This window comes from Labrus mixtus, chromosome 9 (assembly GCF_963584025.1).
Source record: "Labrus mixtus chromosome 9, fLabMix1.1, whole genome shotgun sequence".
Classification (NCBI taxonomy): domain Eukaryota; kingdom Metazoa; phylum Chordata; class Actinopteri; order Labriformes; family Labridae; genus Labrus; species Labrus mixtus.
In genome coordinates, this window is record NC_083620.1 from 23,639,327 (window position 1) to 23,660,574 (window position 21,248).

At 41.2% G+C, this 21,248-nt stretch overlaps 1 protein-coding gene and 1 non-coding gene across 2 annotated transcripts in view; one reads left to right on the plus strand and one right to left on the minus strand.

Moving 5' to 3' along the window:
• Nucleotides 1-21,248, minus strand: part of frem2b (FRAS1 related extracellular matrix 2b) — a 52,345-nt gene that overhangs the window by 10,328 nt on the left and 20,769 nt on the right. The window contains exons 3-12 of the mRNA XM_061046994.1: nt 18,268-18,414; nt 13,602-13,832; nt 11,249-11,374; nt 10,523-10,774; nt 2,436-2,585; nt 1,280-1,489; nt 993-1,190; nt 695-859; nt 234-416; nt 11-141 (exon numbers count right to left, since the gene is read on the minus strand). Of these exons, the coding sequence (XP_060902977.1) occupies nt 11-141; nt 234-416; nt 695-859; nt 993-1,190; nt 1,280-1,489; nt 2,436-2,585; nt 10,523-10,774; nt 11,249-11,374; nt 13,602-13,832; nt 18,268-18,414 (1,793 nt within the window). The remainder of the gene's footprint in view (nt 1-10; nt 142-233; nt 417-694; nt 860-992; nt 1,191-1,279; nt 1,490-2,435; nt 2,586-10,522; nt 10,775-11,248; nt 11,375-13,601; nt 13,833-18,267; nt 18,415-21,248) is intronic.
• On the plus strand, nt 17,337-17,408 carry trnae-cuc (transfer RNA glutamic acid (anticodon CUC)). Its single transcript has one exon. It is a non-coding gene; the product is annotated as a tRNA-Glu (tRNA).

The following is a 21,248-nucleotide window of genomic DNA, read 5'->3' on the forward strand; positions in this document are numbered from 1 at the left end:
TATATTTCACCTTCGTCTCTGCCACCATGTTCTCATCAGGCTTCAGGTGCACAGTGAACGCCTCCCTCATTTCTCTGACACTGTCATATAAAATCTCCACCTCCACAAAGTGCTCTGTGTCACCTGCTTTGAACACAATTTCTGCAAAGGAGAGATATGATACATTATTTTTTACATCAGGTTTTCAAATAAATGCTGTCCTGGCATAAGTAGCTGGCAGTCGTTTTTTTTACCCTCAGATATGGGATGGTAGTCCTCCCCAGAGGTAGCAGATCCATCCTTAGTGTGGACTCGGACCACAGAGACCTTAGAAGTGTCTCCAACACGCAGCACTGGAATCCTCACCACAGACATTTGCCCACTTTCTTTGGGCTCATTCACGCTGAATTTGGTCTCTCCAAACCTAATAACGGACTCTGAGAAAGCATGACGTAAAAGGTTCAATCATGATAGTGAACTTGACTTTGTATATTACAGCACAACACAAATGAAAGCCAATTTCTGTGAACATTTTTCAATTGTTGCACTGATGGTTAAATCATAAAAGACACTATGGTATATTCAAGGTAACTTGGCGGAAAGCACATCATATTGTCAAAACGTCTCTTCCAAATGTAATGTATGCAAGCGGGAAAACTTAAAAGGCAAACATTCTTCTACAAGAGTATGCAACAAGAAAACCGATCATTCTTACTGTCAGCATCATCTTTGATCTTGATGAGCGTTTCCTTCTGCACTCCAACAGAAGCTCCAAAGGGGGATTCGCTCTTGGGACTTCCCAACACAAGACGCAGCTCTTCCTCCTCCTCATGTTCTGTGTCATCAACTAGCACCAAAACACAAGTCTTTTCAACCTCTCCTATAAAAAAAAAAAAAAAAAAAAAGTGAGAAAACAGAAAAGATCATTTCACGGTTATTTCCTCCACGGGTAATTCATTCTAACATGAAACAAAAACATGCAAAGAGGTGTCTGCTGGCTGTTCCTACAGCACCTGGTAAGAATGTGATGATGGAAGCCTCCGTGTTGGGTCTCTCATTGAAGTCCATCATGACCTGAGCTGTCCCCTGTCTGCTGTAACAGCGCACTGTGGACTTGTAGCTGATATCACCGCTGCGGTAAACAGTAGCTGAGATCTGCCCGGAGTTCTCGTCGCCCACATACGCAGCATCGCGGAACTGCACTTTTGGCACTAAAGCAACAGAATCCATCCCAAAACTTAAGATCAGAAATGAAATGTAATGTTAAATAGCTTTGATTAAAACTTTGATTTTCACTCACAGTCTGAGACAGAGTCATTGATGAGGATGGTGGTCTTGCTCGGCTCCCCAAGGATCCCATTCATGGGCATTCGAAGCACCAGCTCAAACTTCTCGGGCCCCTCCAGCACCGGCCGGCCCAGGTCATCCAGAATAGTCACACGGAACGTCTGCATGGTGACCCCGGGTGCAAAGTCCAAATTCCGGCTGATCCCGACATAATCCACGCCAGCTGCTCCACAACACGATATGGGTCAGACATGTTTCAAAGATCAGAGTGCTTACGGGAGAAATGGATAGAGTGCAAATGGACTACAGTGCTTGATCTTATTCAGACAGCGGTTCTCATGTTACTTCATAATTCATCTTTGAGTGTTCAGGCAGCGAGCGAGATAAAAGAACCTGACCCACATGCTTGAAAAAAATGTATTTTAAATTTTTTTTTCTAAAATACTACTATGTCGTGGTTGATCGCGGTGAACAGTTAGAATTTGTTTCATGATTAAAGAGAAATCGAGAGAAACTAGATAGCTCCCTGAGCGCAAACAGGTTATTCATTTGCCATTCTTTGAAGAGTATTGAGAGCTCACCCTTTGGCCACAGGCTCCTCTCATGTACTTGTGACCCAGTTATGTGCATAAGTGTGGGCTTGCTTCTCCACCGTGCTGCATATGATTAGATTCTAGTTTTTTGTTTTTTTTTACAGTTATAACAACGTGGGCCTTAGCAGAGATGTTAGGAATCAGTACAAGGCAGAGAAGACTGCCTGAGGCGAGGAGATAATAGAAGCTGCAGGGAAGGTTTTAAAAGATAGCAAGCAGTTCTTGGAGTACAAAGCACTTACCAATGTGTAGAACAATCACTATGCATTCCTAAAGCTCCGTCCTCACTCAAACAACCATTATCTTCACCACACTGTGAGTATCCGATGCCTACAGAGGTCCAACAGAAGAGCCCTGACTTGCCTCTCCCCCCCCTAACCTGAAACAATGTTTACATTCCCCAGGCCATCCACCCCACATATTAGGCGTTAACATCTCCCCGCACTCTTGAGCTCAGGAAAACAACAAGTGACAGGGTGACGACTTAAGACTATTGTTCTCTGCGGGTGACGTTTCTCTAAACACAAACAAGCTGAAGCTGTCAGAAAAGGGGCGCCAACGCATTGGTACGCATACCCTCGGCTGAGACAGGATCCGTCTTTCTGGAGCGCGCGGTGACGGTTCCTCCTTTGGACAGATCAGTCCCCGTCCTCCACACCTGCACCTCCACAAAGCCGTCGCTCTCGTCCACGTGGTAGTCTGTGTTGCCAAAGTAGAAGACGGGAGCTGGGGAAAAAAACAACAGAGAAATGAGGGAAGAAGACGAGGAAAACACATAAAGGGATGTAATCCATAATCATCTTGTAGTTTCACAACAGGACGTGTCAGTTGTAATTGTGGCGTTGAATCTGTAATAGCGAGCATGCTCAGTAAGATTACCCCTGATTACAGGAGAAAAAGAGGAAATGTTTCCATCCAAACACCAGCAGGCAGGTAGGAAACGTTGTAATTACAGCTGCTACACAAACACTTTCTTATTTCCCGGAATTATGTTTTGGGGGGATTTTTACATGTGTAACTTGAATGAGCCCCAAAAAATCAATAAAAAATAAAAAGCAGCTGCATTTCCTGGTTTTGATGTGGATGAGTCTGCTGGTGGATCTAACTTTGATAGTGACAGGTCTGAGAGGCAGACAGGAGGCCCGACAGGAGGTCTGGGGGATGTAGAGCTCGATGTGCCAGCCCAGGCCTGCCTCTCCGCAATTAGCTGAGATTCCACTGCAGCCAGCACACACTTTTTATTCTTTTTAACCCTTTCAGAGCCGGTGTTCTCCCGGCAATGCACAACATGTCATGCTGCTCGGGCAACAAAGGCTTAAGGGCTTGAACCTCTGTATCCGTGCCCTTAAGGTGGTGCAGTCAACTACTGTTACACTGAAACAACTGTCATCACAAAGAGACTATTTATGGACTCAAACAGCAGGGCGTCCATCACAGTCCATTACAGTGATGCAGAAATAATAAGGGCAACCAAAAGCGATAACTAGCTTGAGATAAAATCGCAGTCGTTACTGAGGAAACAAACACATTCTAATGCATCCAGTTCATTTTGTTTTCATGACTAGTGAGAACAAGTCACCACACGGTAGTGGAAAACGTGTGCTTTTGAGAGTTACTGTGAACCAAATGATGAATAAATTAATTGAATGACGATGGCCATGGGTAAAGTTATGGTTTCCATGACAATAGATTTACAAAATGGTAGTTAAGAGTCTCTCATCACACAGTGAGGGAGAAAAAGGAGACCGGGGATGTGGAAATGGAAATGGGTGATAAAAGCATTGAACAAAAACAAATACGTACTGTTTTCACTTTTAGATTATTATGTTATCTGATGAAACCAAAATAAAAAAAGGCAGGATAAAAACAGATTAACTGTCAGTCAACACTGCTGCCAGGCGCAATTAGCAATCAGTAGCAAAGTAATTATTATTTTGCTCTACACATCATAGTTTTTCAAGTAATCTAAGTCTCAGACGAGTGTGCATATTCTGACGCAGCAACAGCCCCTCACTGACAAGATAAGACAAGTTCTGAAGGGAGACAGTCTTGAAGGAAAAGCCTCCTTGGGATTTGAGGTGCTCAGAAAAGTCATCCCGGTGACTAAAATAATATTTCTCCTAAACGCGAAGGACAAATAATCTTTATTGTCTAATCCATCCTGAGAGCACAAGCAGAACAAGAGTGGTGTATCAGGAGGCGTGCAGCTGCCAACATTTCTCCCCACAGAGAAACCAAACAAAGATGGTTTTGGCTGCCTGCACTTGGTCCCCAACAGGAGAAGTAATCAGATCCACTAGCCTGAGGTTTTTCAGCCAGGAACTTGGACCTGTTGTACACGCCAAGTAATCAGATAAGGTTTGTGAAGCATACAAACAGTGAGCTTCAAAGAGCTACGGCCCATTAACTGAAAGGTAAACCGCTGTCTCCTAGGCTCCATCAGCAGCAGCCGTATACGCCAAACATCGCATCTAAGGTTACCTGGATATAAACGGACAACTTCCACATTTAGACTTCTATTATGTATAATGATGTGTGGTACAAAACTTTTCTTTCTTTCTACTTATTTAACGATTAGAAGATCAAGTTAAATGTTTTTTTATGATTTCTATTATGAAGTAAAATACATTCAAATTCTTCATTTAAGAAAATCTAAAATCTGAAACAAATGTCACAGAGAACAGATAATCATGCAGCTGTCAATATATTGTACAAAAGGACATTTCTTTACTGTTGCATGCAGAATGTGAACATATAGAGGCACCAGGAGAGACACAGGCATCCCTAAGGGGAGTGTTACACTCCCACTGACTGCTTGATTTCACTTGAACTTTGCATGACATTCCCACAGAGCTAAGTGGCTTCTCTAATGGTGAGATTCAATTGAGCCTCTGCTTCAGAAATCTCCCTCCAACAGCAAAAGCATACAAAAGCAGCAGCACCATATTCAAACAGAATAATCAAACTTCAAATCATTGACTGCCTGTGAGATTCACAATTTTCAAAGAAGGTGCTGGATTGAGCGTCTTAAGGCTGTTGATTAAAGTCGGCACCTCTCTGCTTAAGTAATGTGGACATCTGTTTATATCTGGATGAATGAGAATCCAGGTGAGACATAATTACAGGGTTGATGGGTTCCCCTCTTGATTCATCGCAATCCAGGATACGCTGCACACGCCCATCTTTAAAACAGCTCTTAATCACACCTTCAGAACCAGAGAAAAATTTACAGGCAACTGACACAAGACTATAAATACATGACTACTGCTCTACAAGCATTTTCATGTCCTACACCCCCCCCCGCCCCCCCCCCCCCCCCCCCCCCCACACACACACACACACACAAAATCACGGATGCAGAGTCAAAATCAAACAGCAATTACCTCTGCAAGAAAGGACAAGTTTCTGAAAAACCCAGTGCAGCAGAATGGAAACTATAAGGATGTGGCTGTTTGTGTGCAGATGTGTCGCTGGGAAAATAGCAAGTGTTATGGGGGAAGCAGCTGTTTGTGCATGCTACTGTAGAAAGCATGGGAAGCTTGTAAACTTAACAGACTCACACGGAGAGTTGCAAGAAGATTGACTTTAATGCAGAAAAAAAAAGAATAGATGGTTCATGTCGCTGCTGTAGACATTAATCAGATATCAACATCAGGCATGCGCTTGTTTAACAGTGATCTTCAGCAGCAGCTCCATGGTACTGATTGTCTGTAAGTGCATGGGTTTAGAGGTTCATTTATGGCGCCGCCTGTGGACAAATAAATGCCTCTTGTCTCATTTATGATTCAGTCTACTTCATGTAAAAGTAGTGTTTAAAAAACAATCCTATCCTTTTATTTTCTTTTAACAATAAAATGTCTCGCTTGTTGTAAAATGTTTTCGTTGGAAAATGTAAACCAAGGCTGCTTCTACAGCCTGCTGGTTTCATTTGCTTTTATAGATCATAAGGGGCATCAGTATTAATTTCAGTCTTCACAGGAGCTTTAAGAGTTGTGTTATGATATCATTTGGAGTGTGTTTACCACTCCTTCTTTTCCACTCATTGTTTATCTATTCTTATGGCTTTTGTTTGTCTTACATCCTCCTCTCAATTGTTTGAGTTCAGTAGTTAACTTGTTCCTGTAATATCCACATCTACACTGAGGAGCCTTCTCTTACAGCATGAGCATGCTCGCATCTACATCATCTTTTAAAACCTGTTCCTCCCATTCTGTGCTCTTACGCCATGCTGCAAAACCTAATCATAGCAGAGATCATTTGGTACATGCAGAAATAAATACATTTCCACTAGTGAGACAGAATGGACCATGCAGTCAGTTCAGAAACTCTACCCCCCCCCCCCCTTGTTATCAAGCCTTGCTAAAAAAAAAGGCACCAGCTGATTATTTGCACCTTGATTTTGCAGAGTAATGTTCAGAAACTATTAACATGCAAGGTTTCACACAACGCCTCCTAAATCCACCCCCTGCTGAGCAGACAACCTGAACAACCAGCAGGGATCAGAAGCGCAGCGAACAGACCCATGTAGACTGACAATTGTGTTTGGAGAAGGGTCTGGACGTGTTGGAGGCGGATCCTGTAAGGATCTCTGAGACTTCGGGCAAATACTGAACTTTACACTACCTTAATGCCCCCTGGTAACTGGTGATTAAAACTTTAGTCTATGCTTTCACTCACAATGTAACATATCGATTTTGTTATGATATGTCAAAAAGTTTACCATGAAAGACAGAATTCATCGTCTGTTGACAAAAAGTTAACACCATTAATACAATGAAAACAATGGCTTTACTATCTCTGTCTATGATTAGAAATCTTAACATAGACAATACAGCAAAATGTATTGAGCAATAAGGATTTTAAGGATTTTTTCCTCAGTGTTACGGTGATGACTTTAAGAGTCTCAATGTAGATTACATACAGCTAAAAAAGAACTGACCATTACATATGTGCTTATGCCATGACGGAAGATTACGTCCACAGAGTCCATCCATATAGTGTTATGACTGTACTTTCAGCATAGAGAAAGGTTAAGGACTACATTTATTTAAAGTTAAAATGAGCTGAAACAAATCAGTACTAAAGGGAAAAGTCTACAGACCACCCAGGTGGAGTTTGGTTGAGTTTGGTTACATTTTCCGTCTGAAATGATTTGCCAACAAAGTTCTCTCTGAAGCAGAAATATCAATTCCAGTGCCATGAAAGAGTGTGGTTGTTTTCATTCCAAACAAAGCAGATTTTAAATACTCCCTCTCTGCGGGTGAAGGTGTGCTAATTAGTGAAATTAATGTTTTGGTCGGAAAGGAAATATGCCTTGTCCTCTTTAGCACAAGTCTACAGAACTGGTTATTAGTGCAGCACATTTCAATTAATTCAGTTCTAAAAGCTCTAAACATTTCTAATTAAGATCCCCCATAAATCATCAGATTAAAATCAGAGCCTTGGCAGACAATATGAGCTCCACCTTGTGTGGTTTCTACCTCAGTAGGTGGCCAAGACTCTATTTGCGTGGAGCAGGGAGTGCATATGCATTTGTGCCCTTTGGCTTTAAGTTTCATTATAATATGCTACTGCAGCGTGCCTTTTGCTGATATCAGTGGTGTGTGAACTATTCGAGCCCACGACTGTGTGTAGCTGCTTGAAGCCCTCCTGGGGAACCCTCGCACAGACCTCTCACAGGCAGGGACAGGTGTTCAGCCAGGCACCAGTTCATCCTGTGCAACCCCTCTGGACAGCTACTGCTAAGAGGGGTGACAAAGAAGGATGTTATGCCCCAGTTTGCCTCCCCTCCATATGTATACCTGAGTGGAGTTCAAGCTGGATTATGTCCTTTAAAGTAATACCAAGCAAGGATAGCTGAAGTCGAAGCTGGATAAATTTGCTGCCGCCGTTCTGCTCTTCCAAACAGGATATTTGTCTTGTTTTTCTTCCCTTAGAGCTATTTACCATTTACTTCACCATCAGTGCTCCCGCCATTTCATTATCACCTCCTTCAGGGAGATATGAAGGTTTGACACCATCTTATTCCTTACCCGGTCCTCATGTTCCATTTATTCAGTGGATGCAGGCAACCTAAACACCTCCAGCACCTAATCCAAATTAGACTTTGGAAGTGTTGCTGAGCCAACTTCACGCTTATATTGTGTGTGCTCTAAGGCGTGAGTGTGCATGTCTCGTTGTGTGTCCAAGCAGTTGATCTGATGTCAGGTATCCGTGTTGATTTAATAAGGAGCCAACTTGTAGGACAATAGCTCCAGGCAATGTCTCGCTCCTCGTCTTATTGAAAGTCTTGACAACAGTTTGAATCACAGTTTGAGGATTACAATAAAACGCACACAAAAGAAGATTGAACAAAAGCAGGCTGTAGTCTGGCCCTGATGTATGGGGCACCTTTGTTCGTTTTTGTGCTTTCTGACAACTGATATGCATAAGGTGATTTTGATTATATCTCAGCCACCCTGACAAAGGCAGAGACAAAGAAAACATGATTACAGATAAGGCAAGAACAAACCTGAGTACAGACTGCTAACGCTGGTTGTCAGCGTGAGCCATGTTAATCCTATAATGCACAAAGCCTCCTATTCTCCTGTGTCTCTGTGATAATACACCGAGGACCTCTAATGAAGGCAAAGGCATGTCAGGAAATCACACATTGGTGGAGTGAAAACATTTCCTGGTGTAAGAGATATACATAAATTAGACTACACAGGCAAGTCATTGTTTTTAAGTTTGCAATCAGACAGCGTACAACTCTCCGTAAAGCTGTGAAATTAGGAAACGCTTCATTGTGAATCTGCTTTTTATCAGTAACAGGAAACTGTCAAACTAAATAAATAGCTTCTTAAACCATTAACCCTCCGCCTTTATTCCTCTGAGACCACTTCCAAAGCAAACATCGAGCCGGCTTATCTTATCCATTATAGTTGCACAAATCTATGGGCTTTTATTTGTCCGCCTCCTTCAATGAGAGCGGAAAGAAACTGAAATCTGTCAAGACAGTTATGCTCAGAGATCAATCAATAATGTCTCCAATCAATACGCTCTCTGGCAGCTGTAAAGACAAGCAATACTTGCACTGTTAGAGCTATCCATAAAAAAAGTGTGCGACTGTCTGGGAATAGAATATCTTCAGTGGTAAAGCACATCTTTGTGAAACAGCCCCGAGTGCTGTAAGGAGCGACTGTTGTACAGCCTATTAAAAACGTGTGTGTCTCAGCAGCTGTCTCGGCAGTCTCGAGTCAATACCCAGGAGCAGCGGAGGTCAAAAGGCCCCGTACTCACTCTCAGGTTACACCGGACACAATCACGTAACCCCTCTCCTTCCTCAAGCAGGGCAAACAAATCCACTTGCAGTGTGTCTGCTTTGAGTTCCCCAGGGAACAGAAGGAGAGAGAAAAAACCTGTTAGACAGTCTGAGAACTGCTGCTGCTGCAAGAGCCCTGAAGACAAGGCCTCTTTAGAGCAGGTTCATGGACAGGTAAGTCTCATCATTAGTTCAGATTTTTATCTGGATCTAAAACCAACCGTTAAATGTTCAAGTACTTTTCTCAAGGAGGGAACATAACAGATCGATCCTTCTTCAGTGGTGCTGCTGGAGGCTGTCATAAATGATTGGGAATCTTTCAGGAGTCGTAATTCTTCAGGAAAGGTAAAATGGAAGGACCACTGTCACTGACCAAAACATATTTATCGAAGGTCAAACTTTCAACAACTGCACTTCAATCATGATCTCTTTACCTCCTGCCACATGGCAACTACTGGTGTTATTTGAGCAGTGGGAGAAGATTAAAAATACATTTCAATGAAGCTAACTAACATCTATCTAATGATAAAATGACTCCATTCCCTAAGGTGACGATTTTCATGACTTTTTAAATCAAGCAATTAGATCTTGTGCTGAGTTGTATATTGCGTCATCACAGCAATTATTCAGCGTCTATCGGGTTTTGATTTGAGCAACAAAAAAAAAAAAAGATGCTTCCGCAATCATCCTGCTTCTTCAGCTCAGGGTTGCCTGCGTGCATTCATACAGTCTTGACTTCACAGCAGTGCTTCCGGAGATCGTCGCCGCGATAGAGAACTGAGGAATGGTCGTCAGGCGCCGTGGAACAAAGAGGCGTCAGGGAAGATATGGGAGACTATCAGCCCTCCAGTCTGAGCCTGCAGATATGAGATAAAGGCTTCGCCCCCAGGAAGGAGGCTCGCACACTCAAACACCGTCTCTCCGAGATATTGTCAGACAAGCACAAACACAACCAGAAAAAAAAATCCTAACACACTCTTCACCTGCACACCAAACAACATACCTGCTGTCTGTCTGCCCACCGGCTTTGAAAGCCTCTCTTTGAATCCACTTGTGCAGCTGAATACATATTATGCATTTATGACACTTTTTCTAAACTTATTCTCAGCTACTGCTTGTCCATTGCATAAACAAACCCCCAATACAACATCACAGAAAAACTCTTCTAAGCTAGAAAAACATTCCAACAGCTTTTTCTTGAGACATTAATGAGGTCTGAAAATCCTTTTGAAAGTGAAAGGTCTCTCTGTAAGACAGAAAGTTTTAATAATCAACACCTTTTTGACTTCCTGTACCTGCACAGACTTCACACTGCATTGTAGTCAATTTCACACTTGTGATCTGTGAAATGTCATCTTACCGTCTTCCATATCGGCCATGATTGTGATTCTGGCTGTAGGGAACTCCGAGCCCAGACGGCCCCCCATGGGCATGCTCAGGGTGACATTGAAGCTTTCCTCGTCTTCGTACAGGGAGTCATCGATGATAACAACCCGGCACGTTTTCTCCTCCTCACCCTTGTCGAAGCGCACGATGCTGTGATGGTCCTCGGGCCTGGAGATGTAATCAGAGTAGGAGAGCACTGCGGTCGGGACGGTGCCCGTGGCTGAAACTGAGCGGGTGGAAAACAGAACAAACAGAAAGCAAAGTTAATGATGCAAAAGCAATTTCACCGTAAAAATTCAATACATAAAAATGATTTCTCTTTTCTCTATCATAGTTTTCTTTTCATGCTAAATGTTAACATGCATCACTGAAACACTCCCTCAGGATGATATGACAAGAACCCAGTACAAGCTCTCTTTAACAAGTGACAGGGACCTTTACTCCGTCTTCATTTTACTTTTTGATACAGTATCGATGCTCATCAGCTCTCCATTTTTAAAGATAACATTATGTAAGGACAGCAGCCACTGGGTAATTATTGGAAGGAAGATATGCTTTTGGGGTTTCCTCTTTCTATTGTACAATTCAAAACTACCGGAATTATTCTTATTACCACGGCCACTTTCAGTGCGTGCTGCTCAACAAAAGACACATGTTTAAGTCAAACTGTCTAAGTCTTGATAGGTCATTCCTGTGTTACCTTGCTGTGTGAAGCAGATGACCATGAGCTCCTGACTCACATCTCCACTCCTGTGCACGGGGATGAGCAGCTCACCAATGTCCTCCTCTATGCTGTATGTAGCTGAGGGTATGGACACTGTCGACTCTGTATGTGAGACAAATCAACATCAAAACGTTAGCTTCTCATTTTGGCATAGTGCAATGATACATTTTGAGTGAAATACCTTTAAGTTCAATGTTGTTTGACTTTTGATATGAAGGAAACTCTTAATAACGCATAATCATATCTCTGGCGAACTGAATGCCAACTAAATTGAACTGAATGATCCGAGATGAAGAAACAGTAAAAGCCTTACAACATCAAATCACATGTGACAGTATTTCAATCAAAACCTTTCATCATGTAGGCTAACAGTTCGCACACTGGGACCAATGACGCCTCTTATTACAGCTCCGCTGATGATGCTTCCTTCATGTTTAATTAAAACCCATCCTCTACTGTTGATTCATCTGCAGTAAATATTCTAACCTAGAGGCTGCTTACACTGATAATGCGGAGAGACAGCTCTGGTAATTGACCCAGTTAGTGATACAGAAGGATGTGGATAATTTTATCTGTAAGAAAATGCAGATTAGAAACAGAGTTAGAATCTCCCAGAGAGAATAAAAAAAAATCAACAAACGATTTCAAACACATTTGTTTTGGTTTACAAACGTCAATTGTTAGTTGCCTGTACAGATTGGCTGCTTCGTTTGCAAGCAGAGAGCTTTTAAACAATTGTTTACTCAACTGTTTTACTGGCAGCTCGCCATCTCTTTGTCTGCCTCCTTCTTGGAGCTGCATATGACAACTAGGAAGGTAATAGGGCTGTAACGTTTCATCCATGAAATCCACAGAGCTCAGTCTGGAGCTTTGCCTCCCTCACCATCATTAACAAGGTGTTGGAGAGTCAACATAACTTGACCTTTCCTTTCCTGTCCTGTGGACCGTGCAAACAAATGCTTGAAACGATGTGGCCATTCTCTCCTTCTTGTTTTTAAAACTCTCACTCTTTTCAGTCTGAGCTGCTGAAGCTTGTCTGGTGTGAAAACTCTACTTTGCACGGTAGCTGTCCTTGGGCTGATCAATGTTTCTGCTATTATGGAAAAGAAAGAAAAATATATTTCAAAAGCCTTCAAAGTTGGTTTGACCTTGAGTGGCACTAATATATTGAAATATAGAAACCATAAACAATACATTGTATAACAAAGGCATGGCTGAATTTAAACGTCTATTGAGGCATACAGAAACAAAAAGTAACATCTTGCAGAGAGACAGCTGCCAGTCTGGTTGATTGGGCTCCAGAGAATGATGTTTTGCGAAACAAAGCGCCAACTAAACATGCTATTTGGAATGAATTGTAAATTCTTCCCTTTTTCACACACAATGAAGCGCTGTGGGATAAGGAGAAGCATTATCAATATTTATGTCATGCAGTTTTCTGTCAGCGTCCAGCTGCTTGGAGTTCATCTGTTTTTTCAGCACTCATTGCACACGTTGGGGGAGTCGGCCTGTTTATCTCGTCCTTTTGACCTTGCTTATCTCCACTCGAGGGAGGGACACAGCACACACATGCTCAATGTATGACTAGTTTCATAATTAATATAGAGTTTCAAGATGTTACTTTTCTCTCAGCTTAGCGTTTCATGTTAATACATTTTTAATATTTGTTCTCTGATGCACTCAGACAGACGGAGCAGCATGAAGCTTCTCCAGTAAAAAAAACATGAATACAGCTAACATGAAGGGAATCCTGGACCTTTATTCTGTATTGTTCTATTTTTTTGTTTTAACATACAGAGAAAGGCCTGATTGGATCATTATATCACTTGTTGCTGCCACCTAGTATTATGGGTGTGGTAGTCAATGAGGATGTGCACTTCCTTCAAAATAAAATGTACTTTATACTCTCTTAAACAATTAATTTCTATGATACTTGAACATTTGAGCAAAACATTCTTTTCTTCTGAATTATGTGATGAGAACAATAACAAGGATGGAAAGTTAAAAAAAAAAAAGTTCTGATGTAGCACCAAATATAAGACCTGTATTGTGTGTTTCTGCTTTCTGACTGACCTTCTTCTGATTGAACACTTTGGTCAACCTTGGTTGTTTTTAAATTTGTTATATAAATAATGTTCACTTGACTTGACCTGAATGCATATCAGCAAATAAACTCAAGAATGCCAAAAAGAGAAGGTAAAAAAGGAGAACTTATGTCTTGAGTATGGCTTTAGAATCACACTGGAACTTAGCACAGACGGTTTAAGGAACATGATTAAATGCACATTTGAAATGATATGCAGTCCCTGAAGACGAAATCAAAACTGACCATCATCAGGATCCAGTATCTCCACAGTAGCAATATCTGGGAATTCAAGGGCAGCCATCACGGGCTCAGACAGGACGATCTGGAAGCTCTCTGACACTTCGTACTCGCTATCTGACAGGATCCGCACCTTCCAGGTGGCTGTGGTCTGCCCGGGGTTAAATTGCACCTGTTTCTGTGACTTCCCCCGGAAATCTTTGTCACTTTGTGCAGTGCCATCCTTTGTGCCAATGCCTTTGGAAGGAGATGGAGAAAAGGGTTATTATCTTTATCAGGTAGTTTATGTGAAATATCATACATCATTCATATCAGATAATGTCAGCACCTTGTTGTTGGTTGAAGGGTTACATTTAACATTTTGTAATCTACCATTCAATTAATTCATGTTTCAGTTAAAAGCTGTTTGTTTGTCCTGATATCTGTGGTACATCGATCACTTTTCTTCCACTTCTCTCCTGCCTGGCCCACCAGTAGCAGACCAAGCAAGTTAGCCCAGATGTAACTCATTCAGCCGCTTGTACAGGATGTCATTCTTTCTTCCTTCACCATGAACATGCAGACTTTGTGCCGAGGATACGGACACAGAGCTAATTTTGTTTATAAAGAGACCTGATGGGTCTCTGCAACAACCCAGATACTTCATTTTCCTAAAGTACCTCCCTCAGGACTGCTCAAGGGGAAAAGATTTGGCCTTCTCCAAGTCCACAAAAAAAAAATGAGACTGGATCAAAATTCTCCAATCCAGTTCCCCTCCAGCTACCCTGCCAATCCAAAGAGCCGGTCCACAGCCAGCATGGAACCTGCAGTGTGTAACATAACATATAACACAACTATAACTAGTAAGATTCAAAGGGACCCTGAAAAAGTCACAACCCAGTGTGTCTGACAATATCTGCAATCTTTTTGCTCTATTTTCTCACCTCCACAGTTTTAAATGGCCCTGAAGGGAATAAAGCCAATTACCCCTAATGTCAGCCTGGTCTCGGCAGTTGACTGACCTTCAGCATGTGAGCAGTTTGATGGGGCCTATATAGTCCCTATAGTTGTGACACTGGTAGGATTCCTGCTGAGCCGGGGCACAGGGGCCGGTGAAATGTCACACAGACTCTTCATTGTCTTCGCTAAATGGCCACAAAACCCGCTGCAAGGGTCTGGCAACAAATAGAAAAAAAGATTGCTGCCAATTCCGTTAGGCTTCCAAATGAGAAGAATTTATGAAATTACCTACAGCTTAAAAACAAACAAAATACAGTTTGTTCACAACATCCACGAACTGGAGGAGGAAGAAAGTGAAGAGAAAACTGAAAAATCACATCAAGACCTCGCACAAGATCTTCAAAAAAAAAACACAGACTTAGAAATGCATAGAAACTACTATTCTGTTCTTTGATTAAAATAAAAACTGTTCTTTGATATGCAAGTGCAGACTGAAGGAAATGTGCTGACATTAAATAGTCAAGCTCAATGGAGCTTGAAAAATCAGCAGTCTTCAAAGAGTAACTAGAAGAGGAGTGAGAAAGCTTTGCTCCTGACTCCTGCACAATGCTGCGTAGGATTGATGCCTGATCTCAGCAGTCGCTCTGAGGCTGCAGGGCAGGTGGGCTCACTATAGCCTCCAAACCTGTGCCACCTGCATTGTGCACATTGACCAGTGAAGCAAGGGACCACCAGTGGGCTCCTCTGATCACCGTTCACTCAGATATCCTCAGTCTTCATGAGAAGGCACTGGCCTGGGAACAGTCGCTATCTCATCGCAACACTGAGACAGATGGGGGGGCTTGAATTGTTGGGCTGCTCTGGTCTCCTGTTTATGCCGATTAATTCAAACAGTTTGCTACTTTTTCTCTCCCATTTTCATAAATAGCAGAGAAAAAAGACAAACTCAAATGATCACTACGAGAAAGAGAGCAATGATCAACACAGGAATGTATAACACTAAAATTCTTGTCTTCAATTTTTTTCGTTTGATTAGCAAATGTTTTTGTCCTTGCTTTAAAAATGTGAATCCGAATATTTTCTAGGCTGTTAATTAAGACTGCTGTTTGTGGTGAACAATAAAATAATCAAGGCCTGAGGATGTGAAGATACACCCACTGGCTCTCATGAGACATGAAAGTAATATTTTAGTTTTCACCACTCATGGATTTAGAAAGATAACTTTTTTTTTTTTTTTACTATTGGTACTTTTTTCATCTTATTGTGAAACAAAATTGTTCTGACTTGAAAAAAAAAAGGAATGAAATTACAGCTTCTTTTGTGTGCTTTCCATCACCACAGAGAGGTACCGCATCCGCCCGCATCCATTATCGTTCCCCTTCATCCTTCCTCAATCATAGGAAAAGTGAATTGTGATAAAGCTAGGGTTTGGACTTGAAAGCACAGAACAGTCATTTCAGACATTATTGTCTCCAGGCAACGAAAAGCAAGTGTATTCAAAGCTCAAAGTAGAGCTTCTTTTAATATATAATGCAAGCATTAATAAAACAGCAGTAATGCCAAACAGGGGTGATTGTTTGTTTGCCCTTATGCCCATTCCCAGTATAACACTATGTTGTTTATCATTCATCTGCAAAGGGATCACTGAGCGGTCATCACATACACATTTCAGTTTTCAATCATCATTTCTTTTGTTCTTTTACATTATCTATAGGATGAACAAAATGTGTTCACATGGCTTTTACAGTCCACTTCTGGCTGTGAATAAATAAATTATACTTGTAGAGCATATTCAAAACTCTGTCTTTAAATGCGTATTTTTCTATTTTACTGAGTTAATGAGGTCGAGTAGATATACGGTGCAGTGTGAGGCATAGAAAGGTCAGCAGAATCTGCATATCACCTCAGAGATGTTTCATTAGTCAGACATCCTGAGGCATACAGAGGTACAGATGACAGAACAGAAAATGATCCTATTGGGATTTGACCTTTAACACTGGGTCATTTTAATCACACCTCATTTTTATAGACAGAATAAATGGCGACACTTAGAAAAGGCCAATGGTGCCAGCAGTTAGAGCAGTTAGAATTCCTGCCACTCATAAATCCTCGCAGCAGGCAGGATTTGTGAGAGGCAGGGTACAGTTATTGTTCGTTTAGTTCCAGTTGGTAGTTTGCCTGGACTAACATTTGGAGAGGCGCCTTTCCCTGGCCACTAACTTTGAGTGACCTTTCTAATGTGTGCATGCAGTCCCCGAGGGATCGTCCTGGGCTTTGTCTTATTGGAACATAAATACTGGCAGACAAGACAGTTGGAAGGTCATGACCTGTGTGACCCCTAAGGGTGTCTAAGCCAACCTTCTAGTGTTTTCAAATGTTAACAAAACTCCTGAAAACTTCCTGAAATTTTAGATGCGAGCTGCATGTGTGAATGCATACAGCCCAATTTTCACTCCAGCTTCACTGGGATTTCTTTTTGTCCGCCAGCCCTCGAGTAAATTTGTAGCAGAAAAATATTTAAGGGAATATATTGAGGGTGAGCAGGAGGGGGTCGTGAATTCTACAAATAGCATTGATATAAAGGCAAACATTTTCAGTACAGCGGCAAACTCTTTTGCTTACATCTCCACCAATTGGACGTCGTTCTTTTACGCCATGTCTTGCCTCCTAAAAGTTAATGTGTGTGTGTGTGTGTGTGTTTTTGTGTGAGGCATGTGTAATTGTGTCCAATCAGTTATGTCCTATGGCACTCTGCCTAAAGTAGATTTTGAAAAAGTTAGGAAATCTGGAAATCTGGAAATCTCCCTGGTGGTCTAGTGGTTAGGACTCGGCGCTCTCACCGCTGCGGCCTGGGTTCGATTCCCGGTCAGGGAACTCCCTTTTCTCTGCATTACTGTGGTACAACACTGCCTCTCTTCTCTGCTGTTTACATTACTTGCCACTATTTATCATACCAAGTCACTTTAATCATCACTTGTCACTTTATCTTGTCATTCTCTGCAAATACTGTCTCAATTCTCAATTCCCCCCAGTTAACTTCATCATTCATTTTGTACTTGTATATACCCCCTTTTTTTATTTTTACTTTTATTTTTATTTTTATTTATCTTATCTATTCTGTTTAATGTGTATTTTCGAGCTTTCTTGTCTGTGCTGCTGTAACGCCCGGATTTCCCCTCTGGGGATCAATAAAGTACTATCCTATCCTATCCTAAATACAGAACAGAAATGCTTAAAGGTAATCCCCGACTAATTTTGTTCGGCAAGAAGACTTTTAGTTCAACATGTTTTTGTTTGTTTCTTTGCTTGTCTGAATAGCAGTGATAGTGATACCTCAAAAGAATCAGATCATTTCATGCAATTTGATGTTAAAGCTGCAAAGCAGTACTGGAGTATTATGTGGTGTTGTGGTATCCTATGATAACTTCAATGAAAAATGTTTGATATTGGTATTAATGTTATTTCACTTTTTTTGTTTTTGTTTCAACCTTTGTATTGCTGTATCCGTCTTATAAAACATGTCAATGGTGCGGACCCTGATCTGGCACTAAATCACAATCACACTTTCACTAAAATGATGTAAAAAAAAAATATATATAAAATTACTTCCATAAGAAAGAATAATGTAAGCCCTAAAAGCTGTCCAATAACTTTATAACATTGTGAATATTTCCAGTAATCTCTGATGGTATTTTTTAAAACCATTGTCTTCATCAGAGACACGTCTGCTTACTAATGAAGGAGGTTTCCCCCAGGTAGCCCCGACGTTTCAGCACCACCTCCAGGAACTTGACCTGTTCATCCACCACGTAGTGCTCCTTCTCTAAAGAGATCCAGGCCCAGTTGAGACGGAACTGCTGGTTCTTCAGTCTGTTTCCTCCTGCAAACAAAAAGCAGACAGTTGTGTTAATGTTACTTAAAAAAGCTCTTTATTAAAGTATTACAGAAGAAAAGTAAAAAAAGCCAGAGAGAGACTTAAAAACCCCAAAAGGTTTTAAAAAGTAACATAGCTATTTGTTTCTGGGGTGGAGCAGATTTCCAATGCCTCTTGTGAAAATGAGTCTTTGAATACCTTAAGGACTGGACTTTGGGAAGTGTTAGCCAGCACTCAGTGGGTGGTATGAAGAGGGTTTAGCACTTATGCAAAAGGAAGGGAGTTTGTGCAGTCTAATTGCTTCATTTCTAATTAAGATAAAAGGTGTCTGTTTCCTGTCTGAACTTGGCTACTTTACCCACAGCTTTTGAAGTTGAATCAAAGGCCAAGGCTGTAGTCCTGGAGGGTATCTCTGCTACCTTTTGACCGTAAAGGCTTAAAGAAAACCACAACAGCAGACATCAAACACATGCAAACACACACATACACAAACACGGACAAAAAAAAACACATCTGCAAAGACATACACACTTAGAGTGCTACAGAAGCCACAACATATTCTACAGCTGTCATACCCAGAGCTTTAAATAGTCTAAATGATAGTGCAATATTTTCTAAACGACAATACAATGTTTTCCAAAAAATCTGCTCACGTCCACCAGATTTTAGAGCTACTGCCTTCTGGTGAACTGGATAGGGATGTTGAGCGACAGATGCCTGAGACACTAAACATCTGGCACTTCTGACAGCTGTGGAATAAAAGTTCAAGCTGACGGGAGTGTGCAGGGACTTTGTTCAGGGGTTGAAGTGTGTCGCTGTTGTTTGTGTTTTGGACGACTGAGAGTCTATACCCCCACCCCACCCGGCTGTTCTGGTCAGTAAATCTGTAACGTCCAGCTGACTGCTCCACTGTGTTCATTTCCTTTTCTCAACAGACTTGGTGAGACAAACACACATTTACCCCGGGTGTTTTATTATGTGTGAGGGTGCATACATTTACATCTTTGTGTGTGTGTGTGTGTGTGTGAAATGTTCGCTGCACCTGTTAAGAGCTTTTTTTTCTCAAGGTGTAATAGTGTACATAATTCCTCACAGGGATAAAATAGAATCCCAATGTCCCTGACATGTTGTTTTTGTATTTAGAGTCATTACAGCCATACAAAATGAACAACTGATTCTTCCTTAATAATGTTTTTATGTCCACAATGAAAGTTTGGAAGAAGACTAAAAATGTATTTGAAAGCTACAGAAAAATGACTTTTCCTCAGGTATATCTGCTGAGGATCTCCTGAGGCTTCATTGGAAATGTTGGGGGTAAAAGGATACAAAAGACAGATACTGGTATTCTTTCAACTTCTGGTTGTTGTTCAGGGTGAACCTCAGAAAGTCTCTGTGATGTCAACACGGAACTGTAATTGGGACAAAAGGCTTTGAAGCTTGAGCAAAACAAGACAAGAGACTGCTCTATTTTCTCTCTGTTGCAACATTTACAAAATGCTTGAATCATTTAGTTGTGTACTTTTCAAGAAATTCTCATGAACCCAGCACTGCTTCATCTCTTTCAGGATGGAAGTGAAATCTTCAGGAACACAGTTTCCACACGGTTGAATGTTGCTAATGAGTCGCTGACCTTATTATGGCTAAAAGCTTTGTTTCGGTCACACTTCATACTATCAGAGGAATTTGTCTCAACATTTCCTTCAAGGTTGCATGCCACTAAATTATGTTTCATTTAGTGAAACTTCTATTTTCTGACAGACTGCCTTTTTAGAAGCGGGGTTTTCCTTGAATATCAAAGCTTTTTTATAGGTTGTGTGATATGCTTGGTCTCCTGCTGGTGTTCGTCACTTTGACGCACATAAAATAAAAATCCTCTGCTCACCAAAAACAAGTTGCTTAAAGTACTCATGGTGTTCTGCTTCATGTGCAGAATATTTGTGCTGTTTAAAGTTGCATCAGCTCTACAATTATCAGTGAGAATGTGCATGCAATAGCTAGAAAACTTGTTTGGCTAGATTTGTGGAATTAGGTTTGATACAATAAAAAAACAAGAAATATGATTTCTGCACAACAGAAATTTGAATAATTTTTGCACGGAAAATAAATATTTCAAAGATGAATAATGTTTGAACCAATGATGTGTGCAGCAACAAATAGAACAAATGTAGATGTTGACTCATTATTGTATTATTTCAGGTAGTAGAGAGAGACTTGATGAATAGTTCTTGCAAGAAATTGTCTCAGGTGATACATTCTCGCGGTCTCCCACAGTGTTGGGTTTATGCTTCCTGTGTGTTCCACGTCCTTCTAGTGGAGACAGGTGACCTGTGTATGACAGGACCTCCCTACTCCGTTTGGATTAAAGCCAGCAGCATGGCACGCATGCCACCAGTAAACACTGCATGTGTGATCTCTGAGACGTGAAGGAGCCGTCTAGAACTGAGGTAATGGAACCAGAGAAGGTCTATTAATCTGACTTCACACGCTGGCAGCTATAACATAGTTGATACTCCAGATCTTAAACATTATTTTAATGAGAAATACTACAAATATAAATGATTTGCATGATGTGATCAAACACTAAGCCAGAGACATTTGAAAACCATTTATCGGTGGGATTAATCCCAAATACCATTTCAGTAACAGCATTAAACGGCAACTTGTTTTGCATAAATATTTACATGACACTCGAGAAACAGCCAACACATCAAGCCAAACCTCAAAGAGGCAGCCCTCCCTTTCAAAATGAATCCTATTAAACACCTGTTTGCCTTCAACAGTTTTCACAAACATAAAGTGGCTCCATCAATTATTCATGTTTCATATCCAGGAGGTCCAAG